At 33.5% G+C, this 21,056-nt stretch overlaps 1 protein-coding gene across 1 annotated transcript; it reads left to right on the top strand.

Moving 5' to 3' along the window:
- Nucleotides 1-1,004: 1,004 nt before the first annotated feature.
- Nucleotides 1,005-20,303, top strand: LOC124354526. The gene is made up of 10 exons (XM_046805053.1): nt 1,005-1,142; nt 4,041-4,253; nt 4,834-5,000; nt 6,735-6,866; nt 7,889-8,144; nt 10,608-10,823; nt 11,343-11,535; nt 11,855-11,978; nt 15,319-15,445; nt 17,415-20,303. Exons 1-10 carry the CDS (start codon nt 1,020-1,022, stop codon nt 17,748-17,750), a joined length of 1,887 nt encoding a protein of 628 aa, XP_046661009.1. The 5' UTR covers nt 1,005-1,019; the 3' UTR covers nt 17,751-20,303.
- The last annotated feature ends 753 nt before the right edge of the window (nt 20,304-21,056 follow it).

Here is a 21,056-nt window from a genome sequence, read left to right as displayed (position 1 = left end):
ATTTTAGTTTATTTAATAGAATATTAAATGGAACACTATCAAAAGCTTTACTAAGATCACGCAGAACTACAGAAACTGACTCTTTTCCTTCAAAAGCATTCAAAGATAAACCAATTAAATTAAATACTGTAGAGGTAGTAGATTTACCCTGCCAATAACAATGTTGACATGTAGAAAGTAAGTTTTGTGACTCAAAAAAATAACTAAGTTGATTGTACATTAAAATATTGATCAGGGCAAAAAAACAAACTCAATTGTGGGCACCAGAAATATCTTTAGACTTAAAGTAAACTACAAATAATGGAAAGTAGATGCTTTATATACTGAAGTAGGCTTCTAAGACCTGTGTGTGTGTGTGTGTGTGTGTGTGTGTGTGTGTGTGTGTGTGTGTGTGTGTGTGTGTGTGTGTGTGTGTGCGCGCGTGTGTATGTGCGTGTGGGTGTCCAAACATTGATGTCGGAAGTATAATTCACTCAAACCAGAAGTGCTCATACACATGTAAAGCCTACAAAATTGTTGTTACTAACTGGTAACAACCTGTTAGTATCGTAATAATATAGATCGAACATTTCTGATCGGTACTTTCCTCCTTTTTTAAAACCTGATCTGACATTGGAGAAGTTAGACAATCTGGGACATAATCTGGAAGTTGGGAACCCCTACTCTAAACAGTCACATTGGCTCTTGTGCACTTTCTTTGCAAATATCTATATGTACACTTTATTTGCTATGTACTACAGCAAGAGAAAAACACATAATATCAGAAGATGACTCACCTCATGGTTATTGGATAGACCATTCTACACCATAGAAGAGTTCTTGAACTGGAGAATATCCCCTACTGACTTCTAACAAGAAATATATTGACTCTACCATTTTATTGTATTATGTTTAATTTTGTTAACTACTTGACGCCAATTCTGTACTCTAAGTACATGAATAAAGTGTTCTGATTTCATTTTTTCTGCATAATCCACATAATGTAGCATACTCCTACCTTGTGATTAATTGTCAATGAAATGTGGCAGGTTGCCTGTACATGGGACGATGTCAAGTGGCTGCGTCAAGACATGGAGAAGTCACTCAGTTCGTCTGCCGTCCATTTCAGGATAAAGCTGCTCCAAGCTGCTGCTCAGATGCAGGTAACACTTCTATCTATTGTAGTTAAAAAATATACATATAAGAAACCTCAAAATTTGAAGAATATACTTGTAAGGCCCAAAATTCATGTTAAGAAATTTCTCAAAATTGATCTTTTGGCTTGAATCATGTAATAACCATGAAATTAAGTAAAAAATGTCTTTATTGAACACAAAGAAAAACATATTCAATTGGTGAGGTATTTGACCAAATCTATTATATCAAACCATGTTGTGGTATTTGCAAAATTATGAATAAAACCAATCAATTCAAAAGTTTTGTCACTGAAAAAACTTATCCGATAGCTGATAAACTGTGCTGTACTTCCAAAAATGCAATTTACCAGCTAACCTGTGGGTTTTGTCCCATGGACTATATTGGCCAAACCTCAAATTCTCTGCGGGTAAGAATGACTGGCCACAGTTTTTCAATAAATCACAAAGATGAAAATAAGACAGTAGCCTTACATGCAATTCACCATAACAAAGGCTTTGAAGATTCCTATGAATTCAAAGCTATGAAACAAAATTAAACCTTGTGAAAATATCTCTTGAAACAATTTAAAGTAAGGAATTATGAATTGGCATATCAACTTATATTAAAATCTAAACAACCATATGAGCTTAACCTTCGCTAAATTATTGTTTTCTACTTGAATCATTAGGTTCTTATCTAGTAAATTTACCAAAATTCACACTGTATTATATTACTTTTATTTGAATATTAACAACTTATCCAAATTTGTCTGAATGTTAAAACTTTTATTTAAATTTTCAGATGTTGAGCTGCCTTGTAATTTGCCTTATCATTTGGATTTCTACTGTTTTGCCATATTCTTCTTAATCTTCTTTTCTCAGAGATTTTTTACTTGATGTAGTTAGGGTAATATAACTCTATCTTGCCAACTTTTGAAAAACAGTGTAAGGGTGTAGCCACTTTGGCAGAACATTGCAAACATCAATAAAGTAGTTGGTTGCATTTTATAAATCCTCAACACTTTTCAACAAAATATTCGAATTCAATTTCCATTTAATGAATCATGAAATCAAACCCAGTTAGTAAATTTGTTATAACATTTCACTTGACTTTTTAAAAATACTTCTGTGCTTAAATTAAGCATAATCAGCGAATTATCAAAAGACTGATCAAGGCAGGATTTGATATCTGTGTAGTTTTGATTCTTTTGTAACAAAACATCTAACAAATCAAAAATTTTCCGCAGATCAGTTGGCCAGTATGTAGGTTCACCCAGTAGAAAGATGATTGTAATGATTATTACTTAGAACTTTTAATAGTTGGTGTCCTCTAGGAGTGGCCAATCCTTGGTGTTTCATATTGTAATTACCTCCTACTATAAATTAATTCTCCAACGTAGTAAAAAACTGTTTAAATCGTTATTATAACATGTCTGAGGAGACAATAAATTGCTGAAAAGGAATTGGGCCTAACCAATCTTCAAGAACAATGCTGGAAGCTTGAAGGTGATTCTCTCTAAAGCTTATAAAGCTATAAATACACTTACAAAAGCATTATTACCATATGAGAGATATCACCCACTCTCTGGATGCAACAGATAATGTGAAGGCAATTTGCTTACTTTTTTATTATTTGTGATTTTCCATCAATGCAAAAATCTTCTTGAAAAAATCCTCAGACTTGTTTAAATAACTGTCTCTCAGAATATATTAATTTAGATTACAATATGTGGAGATTGCATATATGGAAATTGTAGCATGTATTTTTTGAAGCGTATAAAAAGTGTTATAATTCAAAAGAAAATGCATATGATAAAAACAATATCCAAAATGGAACTTGAATTTGTTATGAGTGATTGTATTAATATTTTTAAATATTTTGTGTAAGAGAATATTGCTGAACTGGGTGCAGGGAATAAAAATTGTAACTACTTTGAAAACAACATGAGCAAAAGACTAACAGTTTGTCAAGCTCACGTGAAGAAATATATGAGAAGAGAAAAGACAAACTCTCATACTGCTAATTTTGCTAATCACAAAAACATTATCAAATTCCAAAATTTAACCTTTGGTGTTACATTTTAAATCCAAGAACAAAATATAACTAGAATTAACATCAAAATTCTGTGGAGAATCACACAAAGAATAGTAACATATCCACAACAAAGAATACATATTTTAAGTTGTTTAAATGGCTATAATATGAAATAAAATACATTAACAAATTGAGTATGAGAGTTTTAATTTTATTTGGAAAACTAAGATATAGTGATTTGAAATAATATACCTGAATTGTACAAGCCACTCTCATGACAGTATTTTACTAGTGAAATGTCAGTTGATCACAGAATATTATTTGATGCAAGGACGTAACCAGCAAGGGGGTCCAAAGGATCTGGACCCCCCAAATTTTTAATTCTTTCAATTACTTTTTTAGTAAACGATTATTATTATTTAAATCATTAAGTATTACTGACATGTACTGCTTAAAGATTGTTCTCAACAAAGAAACAGGTCAAGAACTTTTTAAAGGAACAAAATGGGGCCTTACTCTCTGTCCATTACGGGAAAATATTAGTGGTCTCAACCCCCCCCTCCAAATTTTTTTCTGGCTACGTATTGATGGATCTGTGATCCCACTGTATTCTGATTTTATCATTATTTTATTTGCATGATTAGTGGATTTTTATGGGCACTTCACTTCACCAGTTAAATTCCATCTTATTAAATATGTTTATCATTATAAACATATTTAATAAGATGGAATTTAACTGGTGAAGTGAAGTGCCCATAAAAATCCACTAATTGCATGTATTATTAATTGGTTGTAGCTTTTAAAACTACCCATGTAACACAAATTGTGTATGCAAATAGACTAAATTAATATGTTGTAAACTAACCTAACTTTATCTATTGTTGTCATAGACTGCCCTCAGTATTCAAGACCTCGGCCAGCTGTATCACAAACCTCTGAGAGACTCAGAGGGCACAATAGTCATATGCACGGTCAACTACACTCACTCACCTAAGTCTATCTCTGTCCTCAACTCGCGCTGGTTACCCCTCGGTAAACTCAGCAAACGAGCACCTCCCTCACCTGATGCCAACATCAGTGAGATCCTGATGTCCACTATTCAGGTTGGTGACCTTCTTGAGACAAATGCAAGATTATTTATATACATATTCTTAGGGAACAGTATTTATGTCAAATATACATATATATATTTATATTTATATATTAGGCTACTTCTGGCCAGAAACAGTTATTATTTCTGAAGGTGTGTAAATACCCTTTTGAAAGAATTAGGAGTGATTGTTTACTCATATAGTACCAACGTCCATTTTTTTGGGAAGGGAATAAATTTATGAAAAATTGCAGTAAATTAGCAACTAACATTTTGCAGCTTTAGAATGTATATATTACACTAAGGCAGAATTCAGAGAGTCCTACCATCAGGTGAACAGCATCAGGCTACCAAGGGGGCTGTACTTGGCCTACTTGAAGATGAGAAGTTGTGTTAAACTGTTGCAAGTGCTGTACCATTGTTATTGAGCTTGTATTTGTTTAATGATGCAGGAGCAGATCACTTACCATCAAGTGAGCAGCATCAGGCTACCAAGGGGGCTGTACTTGGCCTACTTGAAGATGAGAAGTTGTGTTAAACTGTTGCAAGTGCTGTACCATTGTTATTGAGCTTGTATTTGTTTAATGATGCAGGAGCAGATCACTTACCATCAAGTGAGCAGCATCAGGCTACCAAGGGGGCTGTACTTGGCCTACTTGAAAATGAGAAGTTGTGTTGACCTGCTGCAAGTGCTGGTACCGGCTAAGTCACCCAATGTCCCGCCTCACTGCAAGATCAGGGATAATCCCCACGTCACTGCGTAAGTTGTCTCAGTGTTAAAAACATATAATTTTACCTCCTCAGCACCCAATCAACATGTTTTGTTACAAATGAGTGGAAAAATACAATTATACATTACAGTTGTATTGGGTCAACTTTGTTTGAAATAATTTAATTATTAATAACAAACTTTCCTTAGGGAAATAAATTATTAAGTAATAATTTCCAAAACCAAACCAAAAGTAAGCAGATGACAATGTGTGAGAAATCTAAACTGTATAATAGACTCATTTGATATAAACTGAATGTCTGTACAGTATTCTTTAATAGAAATAGAAAGATGAAAACAGACAAGAAATGCAGCCGTGGAAGGAAGGATTGTTTCAATTCGAATATTGAATTTAGCACTGTTCACCTTCCTTTTATTGCAGCATAGGGTATCTGACGCTGTCTCAGACTTGACTCCTGGAATCTGGATTAAGATAAGAATTAGGATAAATTAATTAAATAAAACTTAACCCTTAAAGCGCTAATTTAAATTACTGTCAAACGCTAAGACATAAAAAAAATATTTTTTTTTAAATTTCCCAATGCTAATTTTAGTTTCATATTCCTTGGTATTACCTTTATAAGAAAAAATAATAAACATGTAATATTACATATTTTTGAGAATTTTATTAACGACCAACACACACGTAGTTAAACAGCTGAATGAAACGAACGTGTCTGTAGGCGTATGCTGCGTCACAGGCCATACAAAAAATGGCGGCAATTGCTTTCAACCCGAGTAGATACCGTTACAACGTCCACCAACGGTGACAAAGCGTTTTGTCTAGTCCCGACAGTCGAAAAGAACATCGACCTGCTCTCTTACGGAAGTTTTAACAACTAATTCTTTGCCATTTCAAAAGTAATGCTTTTGCGTTTGTAGACGTTATCCGCGTTTAAAGCATTGGCAATTCCGCGTTTATAGGCGTTAGCCGCGTTGGAAGGGTTAAATAATTAAATTTTCTATAAAGCTATACCAAATTTAATATCATGGATTGTAACTTGTTTTGTACAAAACAATTCTTGCTTTCAAAATTTACAAAACATTATTCTGGAAATGAAAAAATCTTATATACTTCAGATGTGTATAAATTACATTATATTATCACCTGTTTCATTAGCTAAAAAACAATACCTCAATCAACCATACAGTAACAAAATTGAATTTTTGGTGTGTTGGTAAACCCTTGCATTTTTGCATATTTAATTGCATGTCTACAAGGAGGTTAGATGCCGGAATATTGACTGGCTAATGGGTTAAATAAGAGCAGGAATGCTATTTTCAGTGGAAATTGTGTGAAGCATGTGATTTTGAAAAAGCTGATTCATCATTTTTTTGAGCCACAATCCTGCTCTTAGTCCATTTGCAAGAGAGTGAGTGAGTGGACCAAGTTTCCCAATTCAATTACACTGGCCAATTCTTGAGCAGGATAGATCAGTAACCAGGATGCTCTCGTGAAATAGTCGCAAGTGTGTGGTCATAGAGTCAAGTTCAATTGTAAGTTGGTTGTAGTTTTGTGTATTGGGTATTCAGCGCAATAGTTGGTTTTATTTATGGTAGGAGAGAAATATACTTTATTCTATCAGGAGCATAAGTGTGAGTGGTATGTGTTTGACAAATACAATTGGTAGGAGGGGCTGTATCAGAACAAGCTAATATCATAGTTTATAGTCCGTGTTTTAGTGAGTAATATATGCTTAAAAAAATGTTTCACTATGGTTCCAGAGAAGAGTGGCGAGCTCTGGTAGGAGGGGCTGTATCTGAACACCAAAAGTCTTTTGTAGAACAAGTGGCAGCGACAGCACGGCGACTCTTCACGTATATGGAAGTCTCAGCTGAGGAAGCAACTGTACACAGGTAACACGAGTATCAGCTGTTTATCTTACTACTTTTACTTCCGGCTGGTTTATACCAAAGTTATAGCCTACAGTCAATTAAGGGTTATTCGGGGGAAAACACTTGTCTGAAATCATTTTTATCTCTTTGAAACAACCATTATAGTCACAGGTTGAAAGCATTTATTTTTGTATTTCTATTATTATCATTATTATTAAAGATAGATTCATTTATTGCTATGTTATCAACCATTGACTAGTAATCCCGCTACGGATTCGGGAGCGCCCTACGTTCCTCCTGCAGTAATAACGATAACCGTGCGTGAAGTGCTATGACACCAAACAATTGTCATAATAATGTTTCGTGATGAATAATCTCTCTTTTGAATACGAATGCGATCTAGCGAAATAAATAAGAAACTGTTTCAAGTAGTTTTCATCGTACCCACTCTAGTGGCTGCGATCTATCGCAGTTGCTCTTTTATTTATTTCTTTCAGACCCAATTGACGGTATTCAGGCCATATGACAGTATTCAATCAGTTGTTCCAAGTTATCAGCTCATTCTATTTCTGTTTGTGTAGTAATACAAGTTGTAATCTCACATTTCCGTTTCCGGTTGCCTTGGTTGTAAACGTTTTCTTGTGTTTATCGTGAGTAAATAAACATGGCTGTTTGTGTAATCACTGATTATGTAAAATGGTGCGAGAAAGACTTACAGACAAATTTTTGGATAAGATGTTCCTCTGAGATTTACCACTCCATTTCCATTTTCCTGCCACCATCCCTCCTGCAGATAAGAAGGACAAGCCTATACATTTTATACTTCATATTTTTTCTAAAATAATTTTAGTTATATTTTGAATTGTGAAGTTAAATGAAAGGATGGACCACTTATCATCTCCAAATTTTCATCTCAATGAAGAAGTATTTTCATTCATTCATTCATACTTGAGTGGTTGGTGAGTTCACTCCACAATCTCTAAGTTAACAACAAGCAAACACTTCCATCACGTCAGCTCAAGTTAGTGTTCTGTGTGACGCAGGTTGTATGATCTCGAGGCGGTGGAGATCTCGCCTGAGGTCTCTCTACTGATGGTAGTGCCACCGGTGGACTCAGCATGCTCAGTGCCAGGTCAACGCGAGACGCTGCTCCAACGCCCTGACCTGCTGCCACTACCGGTGCAGGTGTTTGAGATGGTACACCTGGGTACCTACCGCCATCAGGTGGTCAGTCGGTACAGCCGCCTCAGTTGCATCATTGAGTTGGACATGGCTCTGGCTCAACACTCCCAGCGGGAGGTTGGTAATGCTGATACTGTTAAGAAAATGTGTGCAATCATTAAGGAACTACTTTAGTTGAATCAATATATGAAAAAATGTAATTTTGTCCTTAAACCCTTCATAGAATCCACATACGTTTGTTTTGGGCAAGAAATTCATTCTGAGTAATAAAGAGGTACTGGAAAGGTGGTCTCTCTGAACATAAGTGAATTTTCTCTCATGGAATATCATGAAGATTGGTAATTTTATGGCATATGTGATCAATTATCTCCACATATAATGATGTCGGTTTGACACAACGATCAAACCCATTCTTATCATTTAAACTTCAATTCTTCTCTCATCAGTATATTACTATCAGTATCATATTAAAGGAAAATAAAAAAATATCTTCCCTCACTCAGTTTAGCCAGTTTGGAGCCTCTGTACTGACTATATAGAGTCTTGACAATTCTTCCACAAAAATACACAAGGAACATTGATTTGTTGTGTCATAAGTCACGACTCTACTTAGCTTTTCATACACTTTATTCATCCATGCAGTGAAATGTATTTAGTACTGTCCATTCCTTCTGTTGGCTTCAAGCAGGAAAGATGTTACCTGCAAAAACAATCTATTAGTTATATCTGTATGTTAGAGGACCCTGCAAGATAGAGCAATACAGATTGGTTGCTGACGTGTTCAACCAATATTTCAATGATTGTTACTTCTGTGAATTATCTCTCATCAGTGGCTTTTGAGATTCTCTTAAAAGAACATCTCTGCATTAGAACTCAGGAAGAGCGGTATTACACATTATTGGGAGCCAGGAAAGTAAGTTGGCAAGACATTACCATTATAATTGTTCTCATGATCATAATAAGTCCAACATGAAAATTTCTGATGTGAGCACTGTGTGAAGTCATATAGAAGCACAATATTTAGCAGTCAAAAATATCAAGGACAAGCTAAAACAAGCAGAACATTTGTATTAGCTCCCAAGTTATATGTTAGATAGTGCAGTTCGTTTCCCGTGTCCTTCAATGCAGTTTTTCTAGTTGAATTTAAATTTTAGAGAATAATTCCAAGTTGGCATTCATCATTACAAAGGGGTGTTCACGACAAAAAGTTATATTTTAAAGTTACTTAGCAAGTCTGAAGAGTATTTTGTCAACTTAAAAGACTAAAGTTATGGCATGAGCACAGTTAATAATCAAACAAAGAGCCAATAAAAAGAGTATTGCCTATAGGTTTTTTGTTTATTTAACTTCAGAAATTAATTGGTTATTTTCTATCTGATTAAATTACTAAGGTTGCTATTTAAATATGTAAAAGGAAAGGGTAAGAAAGTAGACCTTGAACTAGAGGCCTTTTCTTGTTAAATTATCATCATATAGTGTTGATAAATTCATAGGTCACAATATTAATAATAATAATAATAATAACTCAACCATAAGTAATATTAATGAATATGAAATTTTTAGCAAATTTCATACTCATTACTTTAGAAATAATACTCAACAAAATAATTGGTAACGGTAACCTTAAAGTCACACTCACTAAAAACTAATTTGTTAAAGTATCTTCTTAGCTATATTACTATAACTTTATCAGCAACGTTCTTATTTTTCTTTTTGAATATAAATATTGTGTTTTATTGTAATGTAGAGAGATTAATGAACACCGCAGAGATTTTATATTTTTATCAACTCTTTCTCAATAAGAGAAATTAAGGTTAGAACATGATCACAAGAGCTTCAGTCATGTCTGAAGCAGCTTCTTCTACAAAGATGCTGATGTTGTGAGAGTATATAGTCTGTAACACAACTTTAAATGGCAATATTCTCTAACGATTTTAGATTCTATGATAGATAGCCACGAATTGTTTACAACCGGATAGTATTGTATTAAAGAAGCTAAGAAGTCACCTCTGAATATTGATGTTAGTGTGTTTAATATCATTACTCAGGGCAATATCATCCCAGCCATGTTTTTCCCAGTTGGCTAAGTAGAAACAGAGATAGCCTCACCAAGCTTCTTTGTTGTTAACTGTCTTTATCAGATAAATGGCAATATGACTGGGATGAATTGACTACATGTTTGGCAATGTCACAGAGATCTAGCTTTATTAAGTATGTTACAATCAATCAGAAGCTTATTGAAGGAGTGCTTTCTACATACACACCACACTTTCCAGCTACTAGGAGGAGTTAATTATGCGTTTTGCTGTGCCAGAGTTTCTTGTGTTATTATATTCACTTTGTATTAATAGGCTACATATCATGGTAGGATCGATCTTGTGAAATGAACATATTTCTTATTGTTGAAAGAATCAGCCTGAAACACGTTTTAAACCTTGAATAAAGAAAAGTTCCATCTTGGACAAAGTAAAGATCACCTTATTATCTTTTTACCAAGTTGCACTTGCATTTAGAAAAGAGATTTTATTTATTACAAAAATAGGATACTGTGAAGTACAAGTTGACTGTTTTATCCCTCAGGCCTTCTCCAGTTCAGAACTGACTGTAGCTAAGGAAAGGTTGGCCAGGCTGGAAGCACTGCAGGTTCAACTGAATGCAGCCTGGAAGCAGAGTCGATGGCTGCTGGACGTGTTAGCGTTCGCCAGGGACAGGCTGAGCCATTCACCCACCAGCATGAGGCACTTGCTTGCACACAATACCAAGCGATCTAGGGACCAGATGGACACACAGAATGGGGTAAGTTCTAAAAGCAATATACTATAGTACATATTTATGATGTATACGAATGAAGTGGTGTGTAGCCTGTTACTGGCTAAGATTGGTGATTCTTAAGTGTACGGTATTAAATTATTTATTAGCAGTCCAATGATCATTTATTTGAAGTTAGAAGAGGCTTTAAATAAAGATAAGATAGTCAAAACAATCTATAAATAATGTTCATCTCAAATTTTTAAAATAAGATTGTTTTTTCAATTAATTCTGCAAATAGATTTTTAAATAAGAAATTTTTTGTATTAGGCTCTTTGAGTGCCGTAGTAAATATGGTGGAAGTTGGCACTTCACTTCCATTCAATGTTTGATTAAATCGGTTTTGTGGAAGATTTGCTATAATTCTTTTTAGATATTATTGGTTCATAGAAATTGCTAATCATACTAGTATATTTTCTTCAGTTTAGTAAGTTTTACTTGAATTATGAAAAATAAATTATGTTACAATTTTACAAGGTTTTTATCTGTACATGTTTGATCTCACAGTTGCTACAACCTCCAGACCCAAAGGCGGTAAAGTCTCGGGGGTCATGGCCAGGTCCAGGAACCGGGAGGTTGCTGGGAACGGTGACAGCGGAGCTTAGTCGCTCGGAACAACACTTGAGTAACTCCTCTGGACAAGGGTCACCACCTCCATTGCCCCCACCTCGACCTGATCCACCGACCCCACCACAGACAGGTAGGTGAAGAGTTATCATAGTTTGCAATGAACATGGATCAAATTAAAGTATGAGCAATATGAATAAATTGTTCATTGTGAACGTTGGTTAAAATAAATCTTGATTTAAATGAACCATGAACAAAATACTGTTCTTTGCCAAATTGAAATATGGTCACATTGATTTTCATACATTACCTCCAGTTTGTTGACCCGGATTTGCCATAACAGAGTTTCTACATCTAGATTTTTACTCACAGCTTTTTAGATTGTAACTTTATTTTCTTTGTTACTAACAATAAAGTTGTATGCTGGCTATTTATTGGCTTCTCTGTTACAGAATCAGTGCGGTTACCACCATCGCGTAGTGAGGACACGCTGGTCATGACGCGTAACTCTCACGCAACTCGTGCACGCTGCAGTGTCTCAGCCACCACCTCTCCCCTCCTGCACTCCCGACCCCAGTGAGTACACAAGCAGAGATAGTACGAGATAGATTCAGTGTACCAAGGAGTCTTCAAAATCCCATATAAACCTATGAATTTTTTCAAAAGCCCTTAACATTATCCTAGGTTATTTATATGCCTTTCAAAATGGGGTGAAATGGCTTATGACACCAGAAATTGTGTCTTAAAAATAAAACAAAAAAAGTTTTTTTAATGATTTTTGTGTTGTGAAAATTGTGTGTTCATTCTTTGAGTTCAATTATGTAATTGAATTTTAATGCATCATGTTTGATCTCATATGATCTCAAGGACCTTTTACATTCCTTATTTCTTTCTCAGATAAAGAAGAAGATTCTCAGATAAATGTTAGATTGACTAGAACAGACAGTGATGTCCTCAGTGTTATACATCTACTCTAAATATTTTTTTGTTGTTGTTTTTTTTTTTTTTTTTTGTTCTCTTAGGACAAGAAGCTTATAAATTGCACTTAGTCCTGTAAGAACCTTTGCGCTGCTTCCGGAGTGATAGGATATTCAGGATGGGTAAGGTTAGGGGGTAGGGGCCGCCTCCTGTCGAGATCCATGAGGAAGAATTAGGCCACTACATCTCAAAGTCATCCCCCGGGAAAAAGGGGAGGCCAGCTCTGAACCAGGCTCTCCAGTCAAAGAAGGCAGAGGGTGGCACACCCTTGTTGAGGTTAACAAGAACCTCTGAGGTAAGGGAACAAACCCCACCAACTCCAACAGTCATCTTCCACAGTAGACTAGACCTATCGAATTGCCCATGAACCCCAGAATCTCAACATTAGTGATGTTAGTGATGTGCCGCTACTGGACATCCATAAGGTTGCCCAGATTGAAGTGGCACATCGGTTTTTGCTGTGCCCAGTGGTGGGTTCAACTGGTAGGTATAAACCAGCCAGAAGTGATCCCTGCTGGGTATTACTCTAAATATTGCTCTTATAGCTATACTTTTCCTGATAAATACTGGCCATTTAGGAGTCTATAGTAAAACTACTAGTTTACTACAATAAACTGAAAATGTTCATTTTAGCCATATACTCGAACCAGCTCAGAAAAGCATTTAGACCGTCCATAAAAGAATCTCCTCTGCCCAACCTCCATTGCTTCATCTGTTTAATATCTGCCCTTTTTCCAGACAACAATAGCATAGTCAAGTTGGCATTGAAGCTAGGATGTGTAAAGCATGTCCAGAGAAGATAACCATGGAATCCATGAGACCACGAAGATACTAGATATCGTAATGTGTTTCACACTCCATCTCACTACCTCTTATCCCATAATAAGTATGATGGATTTGTTTTAAGAGTAAAGATTTACCACCGTTTTACTGATGTTCAGTGACATGAATAATTTCAGCTCAACTTACACCTGAATTAATAGCTGGTTCCAGAACTAAATTAATGGACTTTCACTCTCATGATCAGTAGAAACTTCAGACTTCAGTGTAGATGTTACGTCATTTATGTACATACAAAAAGAGGGAGCAGTTGCAACCCTGAGGCACTTCCTAAGCTGACAATGAAACTCTCATAATACACCCCATCAAAAAGTACTGCAAATATTCTTTAAAAACGGAAGGATTTGACCCAACAAAAAGGACTTGGATCCAAAAGCCATAAGTGCTCTCAAAAAGAGGGAATATGGATGCTTGTCAGATTCATTTTGAGGTCAAAGTAAAAAGTATCAACTTGATTTTTTTCACTCAATCCAGTAACAGATACTGCTTAGAGTTGTGTTTGTAGCAATCAAACAACCTCATATGAATCCGTACTGATATAGAGATATAAGATGGCAAACTCCATCATAAAAAACTGCATATACTTCCTAGTTAATTCCTTTACATTTTTTAACAGTTTTGGGTTATTTTTAAAATTGTTACTTACAACAACTTGTTCTATTGTGAACAAGAACACTTGGCAGAGTTTACTGCTACATATTGATCAGATTTTAATTTTTTGTACGCTTAACCTAACCTTATTCCTTAAGGTTTTTTGCCACTTGAAGAAGAGGATGGATTCCAATCTTTGAAACAAAGTGTTCTACTTTTTTAATAGGTCAGCATTACTCAGTTCAAATTTTAAATGAGTTTGTAACAAATTGGTGGGCAGACACAGTGAAATCAACTCTAGTAATATAGTCTTGTCGTTGACTGTAATGCCAAATCACATATGAAGGTTAATGTAAATTAATATGGAAAAGATAAATTAACTTTATATTGGAATAAATTCAGATAATGAATTTGTAAAAGTTACAAGAATAAATTCATATTTATGATCAGCATTAACAAGATACTAAAATGTAGTAATTTTGTACGAAATTAAAAGTGTTGGAAGCCATTTCCGTTGTCCCCGACTCGGACCAAGTATCGTTATCTGTCCTTCTTTAGCTTTCGTGGCAGAAGCATCTATAATGATTATACAGGAAATAGTTAATCTCCTTTCAAAATTTATTTTTATAGTGATCTAAATGTGAATTAAAGTAAATTTATTGAGGTGTATAATGAAATATTTTCTTGTGAAAACTCGTAATTTAGAGTAATTATAAAACAAAATGTGGTAAACTCTATAACCACGTATTTAATATATTCAGTTGAACTAAATAAATTTATTTGAAAGTGGAATGAGCCTTAAAACTCTGAAAACTTACACATCAAGTAGTGAATATAGTAGGTGAATAATTTAAATCTTATCTATATTAGAGACTTTAAAACATTATCTGTCATAATTAAATACAAAATTAACAACATAACATTTGTGACATAGTGACATTATGAACTTATCAGAACAAAGTGAAGTTATCTAAATTTGATTAAGGTGACAAACAACGAACATATAACCAATCTTATACGGATCGCACAGACAATAACAATATTCCACAGAATCAATACACTTCAAGTGACTACATCTATTTGAGGCCACAACATATAACCGATCACATTCAAACCACTACACCCACTTTGGGCTAGACGGCGACACACCCATACCATTCAGTGTTACAACCAACGTTGGCTACCAACATACACCACGACTCAACACCGATCTTACACTAGACAATCAGTGAGAGGCAGAACCGATCTTACTCAAATAGCTGCATAAACATGAGGCGTAATAATTGATCACGCACATTTTTGTAGCATTTCTCATTCCAGACTGCTTGACTCTATTGCCCCTCATCCACTTATTTGCACAAGGTACAACTATTAATGGAAAGGAAATGGAAGTGGGAATGGAGAATGCTGACTTTTGGTGCTGGTTCCAGTTGAATGATACAAAACCTCATTCTGTACTTGAAGGAAGATACATGTGTGGTGTACAGAACAGAAAATTGTTTTGTAGGTACGGCAGTGGCAGCCTGCACTCTCTTTCATCTGACGACTCTGCCGTAGCAAACCACAGCAAGAGTGAGGGGGAAGGAGAGGAGGAGGGTGCAACAGTTCCTGCTCCAGCTCCTGGCATCCTCCAGGTAAACAAGGGTGAGGGTGGGCATAACAGTATTTCTCATGTTTGCTATAAGCTCTACACTAGAAAACCATTTTAATTTTAGGGTATAACATGTTTGCTACCAAAGGTTACAGTAGCATCAAGAGGGGTCTTATTCAACAACAGACACTGTGTCACTTGGAAGTTTAAGTGTTTTAAAACAGACAGCATTGTTTATTTCTTTAACATTATGATACAGCTTAATTTATGAACAAACACTCCAATAATTCATTAACACTCCTTAATTATTGGAATGTTTGTTCATAAATTAAGCATTTATTCCATTAAGAAGAAGCTGGTAAAATGTATTATGATACAGTTTAAATTTAAAAGCTTAAAATTTAGTTTTTAACTTGGTTGCCAATCTTAACTAAAGATTTATAATTTGTGCTGCAATTTTGGCATTCTCAAATCATACAAATCTGTCTCCAATCCTTTCAGGAATCAATCTCCTTATTACTTCCAGTATCAGTCACTAAGCATAGGCCACCCATGTATTCCTCATACTCCAGTTTATTTAATTTTTACTCCCGATTACACCAGTGAAGAATTTGAAACATCTAATGCATTGTAAATATTATTTAAACACTTTTATAAAACCAAACTAGTGGGATTTCTTGACATTGTAATTTGGCATTTTAAAATCGGTTTAAGGAAAAAAAGAGAAATGAACACCAACATGCCTCAACGATCTGTTCTTTCCCAGACTAAAGTCCGAAATACAACAAGATTTCACAACGTAAAACCTTATAAACGATTATTTTGAAAAATGGATAAACTTAATAAGGATTTCCCCCTTATATCAGAAGTAGGTAGGATTTCTGCTAAGTCTGTAATAGGCTTCTCAGTTCTAGGTATGTATGTATACGTACATAAATTATCCTTCTTCATCGGGAAACAAGGTAAATTCAACTATGGCGTATATATAATATGGCAAATACTTAGACTGGAAGTAATAGTTTTTTGGCCAAAGTATATTTTGAGAGTAACATATGTATATACTTTAAGGTTGAAGCAATATGACAAACTCAACTGCAACACCATAAGTGATTTTATACGGTCAGAAGTACTACTGAAGTAGGCTTTTATATCTACTGAAGTAGACTTTTATACTACTGAAGTAGGCTTCTCAGACTTACCTATATACATCTTTTTCCTTCATCGGGACAAGGCAAACTCTACTATGGTACTGTAAATATCTTATACCGGAATAATATGACAAGTACTAGAAGTGAACGCTTTTTGACCAAAGTAGGTTTCCAAGGCCTCTTTTTTGTATTTTTTATCAGGGCAACAAGGCGGAGTCAGCTTTTATGTTGAAATATAATTAAAACCAGATTGATCAATCCAGAAATGCTACTACAAATGCAAAAAATGATAGAAGAGTTAGGTTAAACTTTGAAACTATGAACCCTGAAATAATAGAACCTGATGTATGCCTACTTACACTTGAAAAATGTCATAAGATTTCATCATATTAAATCATAAGTGCTTTTACTAAGGAGTATAAAGATTTTGATTTTGAAAATTGCATATGATGCTGCAGGGAAGAACTAATATCTAAATACAAATTTTATGATACATTTGTACAATACCTGTAAATTTATCGAATTGTTTTAGTTCTCAGAGGGTAAACATGTTATATAATGGCACTGAACATGTTAAATTACATATATTGGTTCTAATACCTTTTTGTTAGAATAAAGGCATTAATAAAAGAATAAAAATTATATCAAAGGACAAAACTTAAAAAAAAAACAATCATTCAAAATTTATTATCTCAAAACGCATTATGATAGGTAAAAAGGTCCTACTGCAATTGTGTATAGTAAAATTCTGACGGTTTGATCTTCTGATAGTAGATGATGTTCATTTAAAGTTCTAAATTCTAAAAAAAAATGTTATTCAGTTACACTGGTTTACATCTGTTGAATGCATATTAATGATAACAGGTATACGCTGCGTATGACACAGGGCTGGCAGCCGGGACAAGTCTGAAACTGCATGTATCGCCACGGACGTCTGCACGAGAGGTAGTAGACCTGGTTGTGAAACAACTCAACATGGCTGTTGTATTGAAGGGGAAGGATGGACCTATCTACCCGGCTGACCAACTGGGGAACTTTTGCCTCGTAGCTGTCATAGGTGCACGAGAGCGCTGTCTGCGTGATGACTTCAAACCTCTGCAGCTCCAAAACCCGTGGAAAAAAGGCCGGCTGTATGTGCGGCAGAAACATGATGTTTTGGCAGCATTAGAGCACAGTTCTCGACACTCTGCATTCTTGTAGACAGGAAGTAGTAAGGAGATAACAACATAGCAAACGCTTATCAGATGGTGAGAACAGTGTGGGTCTGAATGCTAAAATTTCACAGTGACACAGTCTGATATATAGAGGAGATATAAATATGACAAACTGCTTCTTTCTGTTGACAAATAGTTTAAATTAGTTTTGTGTTTTCAAAAGCTTAATTTATAAAATAAATTATACAGTATTCAAATATTTCCTAAATGTCAGGAAATAATTAAGTACATTTTTCAAGACATTAAATTTCTCTAACCATATATAAGTTACAGATTGTAATTTTCCATGAATTTGTTTTGTTAATACTTGACTGATTCAAAATTTAAAAAAGGATTTTAAGTATTAACAAAATAGTTACTGTACAATAATTGTATAAACTGGAACAAACATTAAACCAAAATTAAAACAGTGGTATGCGATAGATACTTTAATTTTGTGAATTGGATATAAAACACTAAGAAATAAATTCTCACTGCTCTTATATGAGTATAAAATGAGCACAGATTGTTTTTATTCAGTAAAAAAATCTTTTACTCAGTTATTTTTAATGTAACAAAATTACAACAAAAGCAAACTGTATTTAAGATATTAATGGTTTTTTATTGTTTGCTGGTTTTTCTATTTTATTTGATTTTTATGTGTAGGGTTTTAAACCGCTACTATTTTGAAACCTTAAAAAATATTTTAGATGTTAAGCATCATCAATTTTACATCCTTCAAAGTCATGGAAATATAAAATTTGTGGTTATTTTGATAAAAATTACAAACAAAAGAATGCTACTTAATTTTACTTCCTCAGTAAAATATTTTACAACACAGACCTTTCTACACCATCTGACAAGGAGTGATTGTTCAATAATTTTTTCTTAAATTTGATTTTGCCACTGGACTTATTAGTTCAGTGTGATTAAAAATAAATTAAAAGTTTGTCTAAAACATCAAGACTTGTTGACAGTTTTAGTGTTTAAGACAAACCTGCTCTTGAATTAGTAGCAAAATTAATTGGTATATGAAGAGAAATTATAGGGTTTTTAACTGTGATAGCCAAAATACTACAGGTCCAACATAAAGAAATGTATTTTTAAACCACTGATGGTTATGAAATATTCGTGCTATTTATTTATGACTAGATATAAAATTGTTTCCTGCTATACGAAGGTGCTTTTCACAGCAAGGTTATCTTTTAACATTTTTGTTAGTAGAGAGAGTAATTGGGTGTGTAACTACTCTTAGTAAATCCACTAAAACATTTTCTCTGCTAGTGATTGTAAACCACTTACCTTCGAGTATAACACCAACTGAAAGCAGGCTCAGCTGTAATTAATTAAGGGTTAAAAGAAATTTGCTCGCTACAATTATCTTCTATTTGTACACTTTGCACTAGTATTCTATTTTTAAATCATTTGTAATTTTGTATCAGTTATCATGAATTACTATACATTCCTTTTCAGTTTGTATTTAAAATATGGTTAGTAATAACAATTGTTTTTACTCATATTGTAACTAAAAAATATAACTTCTCTTAGTCAAAAATGATTTTAAACATTAAAAAAGTTTTTAAAATATATTTAATTTTTAAACATTTGGTTTTTATTGTGTTATTTTTGTATGGTATTATTTTGCTAAAATTGTTTTATTCTTTGTAACAAAACCAGTTAGTAAAATATGGCATTTATTAATTTACATTTAATATTTTGATAACTGTTGTAGACTATTACTGTATCTGTAATTTATTCCTAAACGACTTTGTATTTTTGTAATTTATTCATATTCTGCCTTTATTTATAATTTTTGTTATGTGAAAACGTTCTTATGATAATTTTAGGCCTTAAGCAGTATTATTTAAAAGCACAAGTGAAGCTTTTAGTCAAGATCTCTATGTATATATTATATATGTATAAGTGTGTTTGTGTGCGTAATTGTATTAAAGAAAACACCAATTTCCTGAATTCAAGTTACTGTGTAAGAGTTTTGTGGTTTTAACTCTTGCATTAGCTTCTCATTAATTAAAACAGTTGTTTTACTGTATTATATTAGTCATTATTATTTATGTTAATATTGGAATAAGTAAATAAATTATTGATTATGTTAATATAAATAATAATAAAATAAATTGATAGTATATTATTAGTATTAATAATTATTGACGGACAATCAAATTTGTTTGATCAGCATTTGGTGATATATTAATAAATTGTTGGGCTAATTCCTTGTGAATTTTATAATTATAATTATTTTACAAAACTGAAAATGTTATTAAATGTAGTTTAAATGTTCTGGATTGAAGTAAACCTTAAGTTTTGGAATTATTTTTCCCTAAAAAACAAAATGGTTGATATTGTGTACATATCAATATTACGACTGTTGAATTTGTGTAAATAGTAAAAGTTTATATATTGGCTAAATTAGTGTTGTGTACATAAATGTAAGTTAGAAAATTAATTTTAAAAATGAGTTGAAAATTTACAATTTATAGCTGTTAAAATGTGTTGCAAAAAATACATGTTATTTAAATACAATATGTTATTTATTACTGAAGATGGGCCAATTCCAATTATCAATGAATTTTATTTTCAATAAATAGTTGATTCTGATATTTTTATTCTGCTGTTTTTTAATTAATTGTGATAATTTGCCTTATTGGTCTTTAAAGTATCAATTTTTGGCTTGTCAATTTGGCAATTTAACTCATATATTCACAGTTGATTACTAATATTTTACGACCAATCAAGACCATCACTAGTAATAAAATAATCATTAACACATTGGAGTCTGGCTCGCTATTTGCTGTTTTAATAGCCTGGTCTGCACAAATTATTGGGTTTTCAGATTTTTTCTTTAGAAAACTGTTAAATATTATGTATATGATATTATATTTTCTTGAAAGTTCTATCTTTCCTCTTTAAATTGATATGTAAAACTTTATTCCTATAAAATGTAATAAATTAAAAAAAAAATTTCAAAACTTACATTTTTTGAAGAAAAATAAAAAACTCCCGCATGTCTTGTATTACTTGAAAATTAACTTTTGAATAAATAATATAAGTAATTTCAATTTTTTTAAAGGCATTTACTATATACATATTTACAAATAATTATTTTATTTGCCAAAAAAAATTCCAAATGCTAAAAAAATTATTGTTGTCGTAGACAGACTGACGACGCGCCAGGCCACGTCAGTCGATAAACAAAAGCCTCAAGCGGGTATGACGTAGTAGCGCCTAGCGGAATTTTTCTGAACTAACCAACAAAGCTGGATTTTTAATGCAGCAGACGGCACTCGAATATCAC

Source organism: Homalodisca vitripennis, chromosome 2 (assembly GCF_021130785.1).
Source record: "Homalodisca vitripennis isolate AUS2020 chromosome 2, UT_GWSS_2.1, whole genome shotgun sequence".
In the NCBI taxonomy this organism is placed as follows: Eukaryota; Metazoa; Arthropoda; class Insecta; order Hemiptera; family Cicadellidae; genus Homalodisca; species Homalodisca vitripennis.
This window is presented reverse-complemented; position numbering and strand designations above follow the sequence as displayed.